At 42.8% G+C, this 15,202-nt stretch overlaps 1 protein-coding gene across 2 annotated transcripts in view; it reads right to left on the bottom strand.

Moving 5' to 3' along the window:
- Window positions 1–15,202, bottom strand: part of Rab3gap2 (RAB3 GTPase activating non-catalytic protein subunit 2) — an 88,707-nt gene that overhangs the window by 11,629 nt on the left and 61,876 nt on the right. The window contains exons 22-28 of one of the 2 annotated variants that reach the window (XM_051148088.1): window positions 11,680–11,785; window positions 10,345–10,505; window positions 9,319–9,547; window positions 6,469–6,642; window positions 6,262–6,368; window positions 2,295–2,361; window positions 1,244–1,314 (exon numbers count right to left, since the gene is read on the bottom strand). In XM_051148088.1, the coding sequence (XP_051004045.1) occupies window positions 1,244–1,314; window positions 2,295–2,361; window positions 6,262–6,368; window positions 6,469–6,642; window positions 9,319–9,547; window positions 10,345–10,505; window positions 11,680–11,785 (915 nt within the window). The remainder of the gene's footprint in view (window positions 1–1,243; window positions 1,315–2,294; window positions 2,362–6,261; window positions 6,369–6,468; window positions 6,643–9,318; window positions 9,548–10,344; window positions 10,506–11,679; window positions 11,786–15,202) is intronic. The other variant, XM_051148087.1, reaches the window with a different exon arrangement.

The following is a 15,202-nucleotide window of genomic DNA, read 5'->3' as shown; positions in this document are numbered from 1 at the left end:
AACTATTTACCTAAAAATACCTGTAACACACACATACACACACATGCATGCCACACACTTCAGAAACAGGGCTCAGGGGCCCCTAAGCTGGAAGTGACCTGAATGACTCCTCCCTGAGGATTAGCACTATGCAATCTTCCAAAGGAGAAAAGGAACCAGCACTCCTTCCCAGCTGTGATTCCTATGAGGCATAATAACAATTAGCATGGAATGATTACCCAGAGGGTGCATTAGTGGCACACGGACCTTGTCAGTAACCAACAGCTCTCTAATTGGACGTAAGTCCCACCCCACAAGAGGGAACTCACTCTGGTTCTGGAAACCTAGCAACTAACTGGAGATAGTAAAGTCATAACCCAGCATAGTCACTAAATACATCCTAAATGTTTGTCCTTACACTCACAGATTCACTTCTCATCAAGGAAACTTCTCATTGCAACAGACAGAAAACTACAACCAGTCAAAACGCAGAGCACAGTCCCAACTGACTCAGTCACCCAAGACTCAGAGTTTGCTGTACACGAGAGGGCTGCAGGGCTCTAAGAGCCAAGGCAACAGGGAGCTTGCTGTGCCATTGTTTCTCCTAGAAACATCAGAAAAGCTACACCTTATGAAGTGTCACCAACACTACTGTCTAAATATGAGCTGACCAAGGATGCACCAACGGACTTGCTAACATGGAAGAGGGAAAGCTCATGAGGCTGAAGGCATAGACAAAGAACTACAGGCAACTAGGGGGTGCTGAGAGTGGGAGAAACAGTCTTCCCTAGGAAAGAGCACACCGATTGGTTATTCAATAACAAATGGTCAGCCCTGAAAACATATACATACATAATAATAATATTATATAGACAGAGCAGGTTATATTTATATGTTTAGAAGCATATGTGTTATATATGTAATAACAATAAAAGAAAAAGTGGTCATAAATTTGAAAGAGAGTAAGGCAGGGGTGTACATATGAGGAAGAAAGGAAAGGAGGCTAATGACATAATTATATTATAATCTCAAATATATATGTATAAATACATGTGTATATATTTGAATAACACACACACATATATGTACACATGCAATTTAAGAAGTTATTTCTGGGAAGTACACTTAACTGAGCAGGAGTAAGACGGAGTATGACAACCAGAAACCCAGTCTACCTTACCCCAGTGTAAGGAATCTTTCTAATTTCAAGCAATCAAGGGAACTAAACTAAGACATCAGTATGTGAAAATTAAAACCACCTCACCTTATCCATTAAGTAGGCAGCAGCAGAAAACCTTTTAACCAAGAACGTATTCCACATCATCAGCGCGATACCTGTGCAGCAAATGAAATGAAACATCCACAGAATGCTCTAGATGCACTTCATCAGACATACAACTCTCTTCCCCAGGCTTACAAAGTCATGTGGACTCTATGTTTTTTCTTGCCTCTTATGCAGAATTTTCCTTTTTAATAAAAGTGAATTCTTGCATCTTATTCAGAGTTTTCACTTTTAAAAAATGCATAAGGGAACAGAAGAGTATGCCTATAGACAGTATAAAATCAGTATCATAAGCTAAAGGAAAAGATGACAGCACATCCCCAGAAAGGTCTAAGATGTTTGCTTGGGTGTTATACTGGGGTGGAGCAGGGGCTCATACACGCTCAGCTAGGCTCTGCTGCTGGCCTGCACTCCTGGTTCTCTAGCTTTGGTGAGTGTGTGAAACAAACAAAGCACACACAGACTGGGACAGGAATTTGGGAAAACCTACTGGGAAGTATCTGCTAACACTGTACCTACTGGGCCCCAGAATATCTCAGAAATTCACAACAAAAAAGACACACACAAACTGTTAAGAGCAGCTTAATTCTTACATAAAGTATTACAATAATAAAATATTAAAATATATCAAAGTAGCCAGATATGGTGGCTCATGCCTGTAATGCCAGCCTTTGGGAGAATCAGGAGTTCAAGGGTGGCCTGGGCAACATGAGACCTTACTGCAGGAAGGACAGAAAAAAAAAAGAAAGAAAGAAAGAAAAAAAAGAAAAGAAAAGAAAACACCTGCCTCTTCACTTCCAAGTACTTGAAAATTAAAAACAGTTAAAGAAAAGACTCACATAAGCAAACAACAGCAAAACCTATGCTTTTATTCACACGCAAAGCAGCTGGCAATCAGTAGTAGTAGCTCCATGGTCTCAGAAGGAGACTTTGCACACAGTAATGCACAGTGAGATGTAGTGGAGGATGTAAACCTGACAAATCCCATCCTACTACGGCAGGGGCTCAGGAGGGCTTAAGCGCTGCTACTCACCATTTTGAACATGTGCATTAAGAATGTGCTTCAAGTGTTCTATGGACCTAACCAAAAAGCGTGCTTCCTTAGACAGAAGAGAGAGAAGATAATGGTTATTTCACATCAATGAAAACCTTTTTTTTCAAGTTAGATGTGTATTTATGTGTGTGTGTCTGTGGTGAGGGAGTACTGTGTGTGAGAGGAGGCTTGTGGAGGCGAGAGAGCTTAGAGGTATAGGTGCTTGTGAACATCCAGACTAGGGTGCTAAGAAGAACTAAACTCAGGTCCTCTTACGAGCACCAAGCAACCTTAACCACCGAGCTGTCTCTCCAGCTCCTGCTGGAGACTTCTTACTAAAGATCCACATCAAGCTATCTAAGAATTTGGCAAAGGGGCTGGAAAGAGTTCAGTGGTGAAGAGCACTTGTTGCTCTTGCAGAGGACCCACATGATGGTTTAGTTACCCATAACCCAAATTCTTGTAGGGGATCCAGCACCCTCTTTGAATCTCCAAGGGCACTGGGCATGCACATAATGCACATATATACATGAAGGAGGAAGAAGAGGAGGAGGAGCAGGTGCAGGAACAACAGCAGCTGCTGGGCAGGGTAGTGCACACCTGCAATCGCAGCACTTGGGAGGCAGAGGCAGGTGGGTCTCTGTGAAGTTGAGGCAGCCTGCTCTACACAGTGAGTTCCAGGACACTCAGGGTTACATAGTGAGGCTCTATCTCAAAAACAAACAAACAAACAAGTACCAGACAGACAGAAGCAGAAGGACCATGAAATCCAGCCCATGTGGGCTACAGATGGAGGTCCAGGCTAAGCTGACTCAAACAAGAAGGAGAGGCAGGGAGAGTAGAAGGGGGAGCAGGAAGAAAAGATAAACCAAAGAAACTCTGTGCATTAGGTAAGAAATAACTTTTGTTAAGATAACATCAATCATCTCATTATCTAATTAATGATTAATTTCTAGACACACCCAGATATGATGACAGGGAGATTTAAGCACCTTCCACACAATTATTCTTTTCAGGCAATAATTGAATTTCACAGGTGTGAAAATCAAGTTTCCTTTTGCAAACAATCATTATGCAACCTATTTGGAGCATCTACTATGCACCAATCCTACTTAAGGCCCCAGGAATACTATACAAAACTAAAATGGACCCAGATCTTTGTCTTCACTGAGCTTAGAGTCTAATAAGAGAGCTAGACAAACATAGTGTGACTTATTTTGTGTGCCCAGCCCTTTAAAAGATTCCAAGTTGCTAGACAGCTGGCTCTTTAAGAATTCTTAGCTGTTAGAACTGCTTGACCCTATGATCTTCAGTGTTGGTTGTCTCTTGGATCTGGGAACAGGATAGGATATAAAAGAGCAGGGGGAGGGGGGCGCTAGCAGAGTGAGAAGAGATGAAGAAAATACTGAAAGGAGACAGCTGACCCAGGAGAAGTTGAAGCTACAACAGATGTCATAGTTTGGAGCTATAGTACTGGGAAAATTGGGAGAAGGGACTGTTTAAGGAACTATTGGAGAACTGAGGGAGGAAAGGTTGGGAGAAACATTTGAAGGGACCAGGCTGGAGAATGGAAAGAGGGCTGGCCAGGAGTTAAGAGAACTGGGTACTGTTGTAAAATAGCAAGCCATTTTACAGTTGGTTGTGGTTCATTAGTAGCTATGGTCAAAGAAGAAGCAAAAGGAAAGAAATTAGATTCAAAGATCTCTCTCTCTACCCTCTCTCTTTGTCTCTCTCCTATCTAGTATTAGGGGGTAAAGCTAGAGAGATAAAGAGTAGAAAAAAAGAGCCCCAAAAGTAGCAAAGACCAACTGCAGACAATAAATATGAAAGCAAACAGATCAGAGAGTGTCAGAAGCAAATGCTAAGTACAGAAGAACTACAGCAAGACAGCGGGAAACATCACAGTGGAGGCTTCAAAGCAATCTGTGTAATCACAAGGCTGACACGCTCAAATTCAAGTAACAGCATGTAATTTTACAAAATCTTCCAGGTGTCTGCTAAACCCTCTGAAGCCCTCCCATCACTACTGCCCCCACACTTGTTGATACTAGAAATTCTTTTTAAAAATTCAATTTAAAATTAAAGGTAGGGGTATGTACATGCGTGAGTGCATGTGGTATATGTGCGTCAGTGTGTTTGCCTGTGTGTTATGTGTGTGTGTAGTGAAGTTCGGATGGGGTGTGATGAGCAAAATAGATAAATAGCTAAAAAGAAAGCCACACAAACAAGACAGCCAGCCAGTACTCAAGTCATCCTAATAGAAGCCAATGGTTGCACTAACGGGGACACTGGGTGTTATGCACGGTACTTTCTCTACTGCTTCAAGATGATTACCATGGTAGGATGTTCCGTTTAGGGGAAATTAAGACAATGGCCCAAGGATGCTTCCAAAGGTCAAGCCTGCTGTATGCGGCCACTAGGATAATGTAAGGAGTGGGAACGGTACAAAGGTGGTTATGCCAACTGTGTGAGCCAGAACCAAACGCTGTGCTGCTTCCTTTCTCTTAACACAGTGCTCTGTACTGTTACCAGTCTAGTATGGAACACAGGTTCTCTCCTTACTTGAAGATGTGTGCTTTAGGGCTTTATTTCTTCCTGCATTTCTGTGTGAAATGGGGCACTGACCTAACAGTATTTGTAATCTTGGTTAAAAAAAAAAAAGGGTAAAGTTCCTAAAGCCAGCCTGGTGCCTGATGGTTGGTTCTAGTATTTTTATTTTTTACTTTTTTATTTTTTGGTTTTTCAAGACAGGGTTCCTCTGTGTAGCCTTTGTAGATCAGGCTGGCCTCACAACAATCCACCTGCCTCTGCCTCCCGAGTGCTGGTATTAAAGGCATGCACCACCATGCCTGCCTCACCATTTTTCTTATATTTGGATCAGAAGAATAGCCCAGAAACAGCCCTACTGTGTATACGGCTAACTCTTGTCCAAAGTTAGTCTTGCTGGCCTCTCAACTCTGATAAGGCCTCACTTAGCACACAGAGTCATGACCTTCCTGTGGGCACTTGCTCTGGAAGCACCCTAGGGAGTGGCTCCAAGCTTTGCTTTGGATCCCAATTGAAAGGCTAACCTACCACTGGTCACCAAATCTATTACCCACCACCTCAACCATTTAAGAAAGACTTGATACCAAGATGAAACAAGACACAAAAGCATCTTGTAAGTATTACCTTTGTCACCTGCTTTACTCAAACCTCCTTCATAAGTATTCTTGTAAAGACTCCGCTTGAATTCAAATTCTTTTTTGAGGTCTTTATCTCAGGCTGCATTCTTGTTTAAAAATCCCAAAGGTGACTATCTCACTCTGATACAGTAAAGTGCCCTTCCTCCCTCCTCAGAAAGGCTCTTTAGTATGTAATGATACTATATATTAAAAGAATACACTTTGAGAGTGATTTAAATAATAGACTTGCCTTAGTTAACCTTAACCAAAAAATGGCCCCAGCACGGGACCCCTTCCCATGCTCCTCCATCACCTCTCCCTGAGTCCCCACAGCAGAGTGTCAATCACAGCCAGTCTCAGCTTAACCACAATAGGTTTCCAGTCGATGACAAAAGGAATGCAGATAATTCCTAAAATCTAAATGAATTAATAAGGTGTAAGAAAGTGACACTTAATTACACAGTCAGCCACTGTGGTACACGCTGCTTACTACTCAGGAAGGCCACAGGTCAAGGCCAGTGAGGGCACCTTAACTAGCCCCTGTCTCCAGATGTAAATTTAAAAGGGTTGGGGATATAGTTCAGTGTTGGAGTGCATACCTACCAAACACAAGGCCACAGGTTCAATGCTCAGTGTGCGCGCGCGCGCGCACACACACACACACACACAGAGCAATGTGTTAAAAGCACCTAGCACAGTTTCTAATGCAGGCACAAGGTGAAAAGGAAATGTTTCCCGAGTTCCAGGACAACCTGGACTGTATGACAAGTGTGCAGACACAATCAGCAGATGGAGACTTTTACCTCTGGGTCTTTATTCCACTGAACAACATACTCCCAGCAGCAATGGGCATGCAGCACGTCCAGCTCAAGGCTACAAGGGAACTGTTCATAGGCTAGATGGAGCAAGTCTGGAAGACACAAGAGGGCCACAACATCCTTTGGTGAGAAGAACTCAGCTACATCCACCGCTCCACCCCAGATTCCATGGTGCTCATTATTGGGTGTCACCTGGTACGGCTCCTAGGTCTATCTCCACCTCTGACACCTCAAGGAGACTTCGGGCAATACCTTCTTGGGGCTCATCTGGGTTTTCTACATCTCTTTCTTTGTTGGCACATTTCAACAATTCAGGGCTGAGGTCTTGTTTAAATATCCACTTGGCTACACTGTCTGCAACACCACCTACAGGTTTGAGACAGGAAAGAAAATGAAATCTGGTAAATATGAGCAACAGCGTGCTAAATGGAGCCAAATACAGGATATGGCAGACACGCTCTTAGGACAGATACGGGCAGGTTCACTTCTGAACCTGAACTGAAGGGGATGCTAAAAAGCCACGAGGTTGACAGCTTGGGAGGGCAAATAAGATGGTTGCCATCTGGGGGCATACTTGTACATTGAGAAAATCTTAAATAAACATAAATGCACATGTGTCAATACTGTATGCTACACACTTCCCAGGTCCATAAGTTCAAAGTATAATACCAGACATAGATGGAGGAATTACTACTGTTTTAAAGGACTTTGTTTTGTTTGTTTGAGAAAGGGTCTTGTGTCAGGCTGGCCTCAAATTATCAAACTGAGGAAGAATGGCTTTGAACTTCTGATGTTACTGCCTCCTCCTCTAGAGTGATGAAGAGATGTGTGCTACCATCCTCAGCTTATGAGGTTCTGGGAACCACTTCTGTGCGTGCCAGACAATCATTCTATCACTGGAACTAATGTCTACCCCAGGTTACTCTGTTTTACATCAAAATAATACGTACATGTTTGTATACGTGCTTGTACACACATGCACATGCACACATCAGGGGAGGATGTTGCTCTGCCTTATTCACTTGGGGCAGGGTCTCTCATTGAGCCTAGGTGAGGCTGGCAGCAAGCTCCAGTCAGTCACTATCTCCCACTGCACGGTAGTTAAAGTGTGTACAGCCACACTTAGCCTTTATGTAGGTTCTGAAGATTTGAACTCAGGATCTCATGCTTGGCAGCAAGCACTCTTCCCCATACCCCATATTAAAGTTAATATACAACTAACTTCACTAGGTAAAATATCTATGGGCAAAAGTTAGTAATAATTTATAGGTTTTACTCATCAAGAAGATTCAAAATATTCTAAGTGTAAGCTAAAAACATTTATGACATCTCAAAAATTGTTTATTACCTAAAACAAATAATTCATTTAAAAATAATGAACATTAACTTTTACCCCAGTCTCCATGTCTTCTGGGGTAGAGGGGTATGGGTGTTAATGAAGTTTTGCTATGTTGTCCATTCTGGCTGGTTTGAAATTTATCAGCTCAAATGTTTACCCCATCTGCTTCTAGGACAGCTGGGACTGAGCTGTGCACCACCACGCTTGGCTTACCTCTTATTTTGATTCAAATAGTTTCCCAGAAAAACAATGCTTCATAGTATACTCATCCTCATCTGTAAAAACACTCTGATCTTCATGTCTGGCTTCTAAGTTACCTCATAACGGTTACTCTAGAATTATGCCCCTCACTATATTTCTTGGGTTAATATTAAAACAGTGTTCCTCAACCTTCTTTAGGTGACAACAAGGTATACAGTAAATTTACAATTTAAAAATTGTTACAAATCTCATAAAGAATGAGAAAGCAAGTTAAGTAACTAAAAATCTGTAAGCACCCACAGGGCTGGTAGGATGGCGCAGTGTTTGAGAGTCGGTACTACAGAACGATGAGGACTGGAGCCCATCACCCTGTAACAAGCTAGGCATCCTAGACACCCTGCAAGCCCATCTCTGAGGCAGGCAGATACAGAGGGGTGCCTGGGTCTTGCTGGCTTCAACCTAGCCTATAAGGAAGAGAAGATTGGTTAGCAACACCTGACACCTGACACCCTCTTCTGCCCTCCTTGCGCACATACAAAGTTGATGTGCCTGCACGTACATGCACGCATGCATAAAGAGATAAATCTTAAAAATCTATAAGCACTTGAATATATAAATGTAGAAACAGCATCTGGGATCAAGTGCTTAACAGGGACTATGAAAGAAGACTGAACGCTCAAAGAAAACTAAAAGTGAAGTTTTTCATGTCCCGAACCAGAATGGCTATACGCCAGTGGACAGTCATGTGGCAGAGAAGAAGTGAGCCACTGCTGTGTGCTCTCACTGATGTGTGAGAACTACACAGCTGCTCTCATAGGCGCAGAGGCTGTAGAGAGTGGAAGGACAGCAGTGGGTACCAGGATGCAGCTGGGCAGGGTAAGTAAGTTGCTGGTTCATAGCACAGCAGGGAATCTAAACAACAAATGGTCTATTCAAAAAAGACAGTGGAGAGGACTTTGAGTGCTCCTGACACAAAACAGTGACAAATATCTACACAGTGGAACTGTGCTTACGATGCATAAATGTATTAAAATGTCACACTATGTCTCATATATATGTAGGACTACTATGTGGTGATAAAACATAAAGCATATTTAAGGAAAAATTAAAAGCACAAAAAGGGGGAGAAAAAGAGGAAGGGATGAAGCTACTGGCTCTCTGGAGATAACACAGGAAGAAGAGGAAGCTGCCTGAGAACGGGTTCTGGGAGGGCCCTCGGCTAGGGTCTTGAACACGAGCAGGACTCAAGTGTCTGTGAGTGCATGAGATGGGACCAGAGAGAAGGACGGACGCAGATCCAAGGATGGGAGTCTTGTACACATTTCACTACTGAAAACCTAGGGCTGCTCTGAAAGTAATTATAAATGCACCTATGTTCCTAGCACTTCACTAAGGCAGAGGGAATATGAGTGCAAAGCAAGCCCTGGCCACTTCGTCAACAAGTAAATAATATTCAAATTAATATGTGTACATTTGCAAACACTCAGATGCATTCAGCTTACCTTTTCCCCCTTCTAATAACTTTTTAACAGAAAGCCTTGGAAGTGGCTCTGTCTGTGGAGATGACCCTTTGGCGGTGGGTGGGTTCACCTTGCTGTGCAGCAGAGTCTGGAGTATGAGGCAGTCCTCCAGCTGTCTCAGCAGCAGCTTCCAGTACTCAGTGTCAAGAGAAAGGGCTTCCCAGGAGTCTGTGAGGGCTTCTGCATCAGCACCCAAAACTGCCTGGGAGAACTGAGAGATGACACGCTGCTTATACTCTGGGAAAGGTGTCCGTTTCCGCTGTTGTTTTGGGGATCAAACCCAGGCCTCACCTAAGTTGCTCAAGCACACCCCCAGCCATATGATAGACTCTAAATCAACATTAACTTAAATGAAAGCAATGGAGAAGTAATTATCCAGATTTAATACTTGACTGGATGAGATGGAAGACTCAGGACATTTAGAGAAGGTCCTGTGGTAATGACCAGCATGCTCCTCACCCTCTTCTGGCCTTTGGCAGGGGCTGCTCTGCTTAGGGTGCTGATACAATGTACCCGCCAACTCTATCACTGTAAACACCTCGATCTGGTAATGTTACATTTAGCCCACAACCTCCAGGACTGACAATGTTTATAGTAAATCGCTAGAGACCCCCTCAGGTGTTAACCCAACAGCCCACTAGGAAAAACTACTCAGCCTACCATAAAATGTAAGAGAAACAAGTCTTTTCTTCTTAATATAAAAGAGCCCTCAGGAGAAGAGGGGAAAACCCATACAGCAAGTGTAGTAGAAAGTGCTGGTTTGCCTGACCCAGGCAGAGGTGGAGACAATCAAGGGATGGCAGAACTGAATACCCAGGAAGGGGTCTAGTCTGCCCCTGACCCCTTAGTGAAGAAAGCATTGCCATCAATGACAAGCTACTTCAGAGTCCTCACAAATTCCACACTCTACATGCTCCAGGACACTGCAAGCCATCTACCCAAAGACATAAAAGTGTCCATCAGCCAACTGGACAGGCACAGAGCAAAGCTGCACAGGGACCCACTTACTTTCTTATCTGTAGCATTGTTAGACATCTGTGCAGCAACGGAATGCCCAACGTGTGCAGACAACAGGGCCGCTCCATTGTTCTCCGACTGGATACAGGCCATGCGCATTTGCTGCCACCACGGGGACACAGACTGAGAGTCCCATGTCTCATCGATGGCCACTAAAGAGGCAAGAATAAAAGAAAAGATAACAACTTACCCTGTCAACATGGGTGTGTTCTGTATGTCCTTCATCCTTTATGCTTAAACCAAATCCCTCAAATATGTACTTGCATATTTTTAAATGCACTAGAAAATTAATATTGCATGCTAGCTAGGTTTTTGTTAACTTGACACAAACTAGAGTCATCTGAGAGAAAGGAACCTCAATTAAGAAAATGCCTCCATAAGCTCAACATGTATGCAGCCCTGTGCAGCATTTTCTTGACTAATGACTGATGTGGGTGGTGTGCTACCCCTAGGCAGGTATCTGGCTGAGCACGGAGAACAAGCCAGTAAACTACACTCCTCCAGTCTACATTTCAGCTGCTCTAGAACTCAATCAAGTTCACTGAGCCCCTCAGGCAGACCATTACCTGCAAGCTTAAGAAGAGATCACCCCCTCCTCCATGTTGCTTTTGATCTTTGTCATAGCAATAGAAACGCTAGGACACTGCACCTGATTTTATTCCGCACATTTACCTTCCATGTCTTTATACAGTTAGTCAGGCTTTTTCTGAATCAATATCAAATTCTTACTTGAAATATTTTCATTATGAAAAAGAAATATTGGGTATGGGGTATAAAATTGTCATTACTTACTTTATGTGTATGCGGTTTTGGTCTGCATGTATGTCTGTGTACCACATGTGTGTTTGGTGCCCACAGAGGCCATATGAAAGGCCATCTGGAACTGGAGTTACAGACAGTTGGAAGTCACCATGTGGGTACTGGGAATTGAACCTGGCTTCTCTAGAAGATCAATGAACATTCCTTATCTCCAAGCCATTTCTCCTACCAAAATAGGCAAAATATTATCTCTCCCAAAGACCACTTTCTGGTGACACTGCATCTTCTGAGGGCTGACTTTCACTGTCTTATATGAATGCATACTGCAAATGCGCAGCAAGCTTTTGCCCAGTGCATGAAGAATGCACTGTGTCCACGGCTCCTTGTGTATTCAAAGGATCTACCTCCTAACTGCACACCGCACTGAAATGTTTTCCACACATAGTCACCTTCGGCTCAGAGGACTCCTCCTGTCCATGTGTAGCATTTCAACCCCTACATTCTGTTTCTCAGCATTGAAGTAGAAACCTCGAGAGCACTGGCCCACAAAATGCACTGGTTTCCTACCTTTCATCTTGCTCAGCAGGGACAGCATGGTGTGAAGACAGCAGACAGACTGTGGTTTGTCCAAAATATCCTTTTCCTTTGAAAGCCAAACACTTAGGAGCAGAGACTGAAATAAAATTTAAATCTTTTCAGCCTAAACAGTATTTAATGTAGGGAACATTTCACACATGTGCATGTGTGCATGATGAGTTCACACTTTCCTACAGTGCACATGAGCTCATGGTGAGTTCACACCTTCCTACAGTGCGCATGTGCTCATGGTGAGTTCACACTTTCTTACAGTGTGCATGTGCTCATGTGCTCACAGTGAGTTCACATTTTCCTACAGTGTGCATGTGCTCATGGTGAGTTCACACTTTCCTACAGTATGCATGTGCACATGGTGAGTCAGCTGTTTAGCTGGGTGCTTGCTCTATTGTGTAATGTGGGAATAGACTGAGGTAGTTTACCCATGAGATCTCAACATCTGCTGGGCACCTGAATCCCACCCCTTCTGTCTCCTCTTAGGTTACACACTACCTTCAAATCTAAGCCACAGTTACAAGAACACTGGCAGGAAGGGCAGCACTGAGACATTTGCTGGAGAGGAAAGCACAGCTGCAGGCTCTGACAGGAGACACAGGGACAGCTATCTTGTTCTTGCTCTTGCCAAAGATGCAGAAACATGGTGGTGGGGAACACACGTAAATTATCAAGCTCCCATTCTAAAATTCCTAACAAGCTATGAAAGACATATTTTAAACAAAACCACTTTGGTGAAAATGAAAACCTTTCTACAACATTTTTAAGATTTATAAAACTTAATCGATGATTCTGAGATGAGGAAAACTTGAAGAGCACAGTGTCACATCAGTAAGTGCTGGTTTCTCCATTACTTATAAAACTGCAGCGGCTTTTGTGGAAGACCTTTGAAAAGGATTCGCTCAAATGCACTAGTCCATGTAACTCTGAGACAGTAAGGGTAGGAGCTGAAGATGAAGTGTATGGAGGAGACATGTTTACACAGGTCACTCAGGACTAGGAACTGCACGAGGGGTTTTATATTACCTTACATTACGTTATATTACCTCATTTGATTGTAACATTTCAGAAACAGTGGATGGAGTCCCTAATTCCCAGCACCATGCACATAATGACTTAGACCAGCTGGAACCTAATTCAGATGCTCTCTTTTCTCTTTGTTTAAAAAGGTTTGAGCACATATACATACAAATGCACACATCAATGCGTGTGTGTGTGTGTGTATATATATATATGTAACTTTTACAAATGTGAAATCACTCGTAAGCACTCTTTTTAATGTGAAATCATATTTCTCCCTCTTTTCCTTTTAAGTTTCTTCTGTCAACCACTTTCTAGCTTAGTCTACATAAGAACTTAAAAGACCCCAACTCTGCCCTTACTTTCCTCATGGTCATAAAATAATGACAATGTGTCAAATGCCAATAGTTACATAAGCTCTATGTTCTGCTAGTAGTGGCTCATGTGATGGAGGGAGGACCCAGCAGCCACTGACTTACAGATCAGAGCCATCTTCTAGCATGTTATTTCTACCACTGGTGACCCAGCATGCCGCTGAGTGCATGCGACTGACTCCTCTTACCCTGTGTGTCCAGGTCTCCCTTTGCTTTAGACTGCAACTGGCTTCACACAGCCTGTTGTTTATAAGCGCAAACTGGTTTCCAGTCAGAACAACTGTCCCCTTGCTTTCTGTCCACGTGCACACGTTGTGCTGCACTGGGGCAGAACGTATCACCCTTGGGCTCGTCGTTCAGTTGCTACTATATTTACCTACTGGTTACATGATAAAATGTACGAATAGACTTTACAGAAAAGCACATCTGTGTCTGGTGCATGGCTGCAACCCTGCACATGTGAGGCTGCATCACACGTGCAGGATCATGAGTTCCAGATCTGTCTGTTACACTGAAAGACTCTCTCACTTGATCCTGCCCCACAAAGAAATAAACAAAATGCCACCAGGTTTTTAAGTGTACTTAAAAGCTTGGTGTATGACACACTTAACAAAAAAGTTCAAAACACTAATTAAAGTGGCAACCCAAGACTACTTTCGATGGAGATAGCTAGACAAAATAAGCCTCATCCTGTGAGTTCTTCTTCTTTCTTCTCCCATGAATCCTATCCCAGGCCTTTAGCAAATTCTGAACAAGCAAAACCCTGTTCTGCCTTTTCCTTCCCAACTCTCCCCGTGTCAGCCCCTTCCCTCTCTTGCCCAGAGTCGTCCTTTGTTCACTCTCTAAATTTTTTTTTCCTTTTTCTTTTTAAAAATAAACTTAAAATTTCCTAACAGGTAACCTTTGTTCAAAGGCAGATCTGTACAAAATGCAGATGAGTTCCCATCAGAATAAAACAAAATAATTGTAATTTTAGAAACACTCATAGCCAAAAGGTATTTTAAACTTCAGGGACAATAAAGGTGACTACAGAGACATATATTACAAAGGACACAAATACCACAACAGGAACATCTGCCACAGAAAATCAACTACCAAGTGGATACAAAGGAAGACAGTGTTCCAAGTCAGCACAGCAAGGAACAAACACCATGCACAATCTGACTATGATAGCATGAATCTGGACATATGAATCAGCCTGTTCCATATATAAACATTCCACATATGAACAGTTGTGAAATAATACTGAGGTAACAGATTAGGAACAGCACAGACTATAAAATTTAGCGAACTCTTTTACCTGAGCTGCATTTCCTAGTATTTCCTCAACACAACCAGAACTTAATAAAACCATACCTGCTCTGAAAACATGAACACACTAACATAGCAATAAAGTAACTAAATTGAATGCAAATGCCTGGCAACATAAATACATCTAAAAAGCTTTTTCCCTCCTCCCTTGTTCCCTCTAAGACATGGAGGATGACTGAACCCAGCCAGGGCCTTGGCACATGCCAGGCATTCATTTTATTGATGAGCCTTCTTTTTGCTTTTTAAATTTTGAGACAGGGCTTCATTAGGTTAACTAGGCTGGCCTGAATATCCACAGCCCAGGTAGGCCTGAACTCTGTGATCCTGTCCCCTAGCCTGAGAAACTGGTATTATAGAAATAGCTATGCTTTCATGGCTGGATGGAAGCCTTTCTAAAATAGTGTTTTTTCTCTTCCTCCTCCATAGGCCTGCTCCAACTCCTTGACTCCACCTCAAGCTCCTCTTTTTATGTTTTGTCACGAGACATTGTCCAGGCTGGTCTCAAACTCATGGCCTCCTACTCCAGCTTCCTGAAGTGTTGAGATGACAAGCATGCACTTTTATGAACATAGCTCTAATAAAGCTATCACTTACAATATGCTAAAATGGGAATTAGACAACATAATTGTGTTGCCAGTGAATATGCAATATAAACTACGAAGGCTTCATTTCAACAGCTCAAATCTGAACCCCTTCTTTCCAGATTCTTCTTTGGAAAGCACTGCAGATTTGATAGTAACTAAAAAGAAATGCACATGGGGTGGTGGAAATGGATCCACGGATAAAACACGTGCCAA

This window comes from Acomys russatus, chromosome 6 (assembly GCF_903995435.1).
Source record: "Acomys russatus chromosome 6, mAcoRus1.1, whole genome shotgun sequence".
Classification (NCBI taxonomy): domain Eukaryota; kingdom Metazoa; phylum Chordata; class Mammalia; order Rodentia; family Muridae; genus Acomys; species Acomys russatus.
This window is presented reverse-complemented; position numbering and strand designations above follow the sequence as displayed.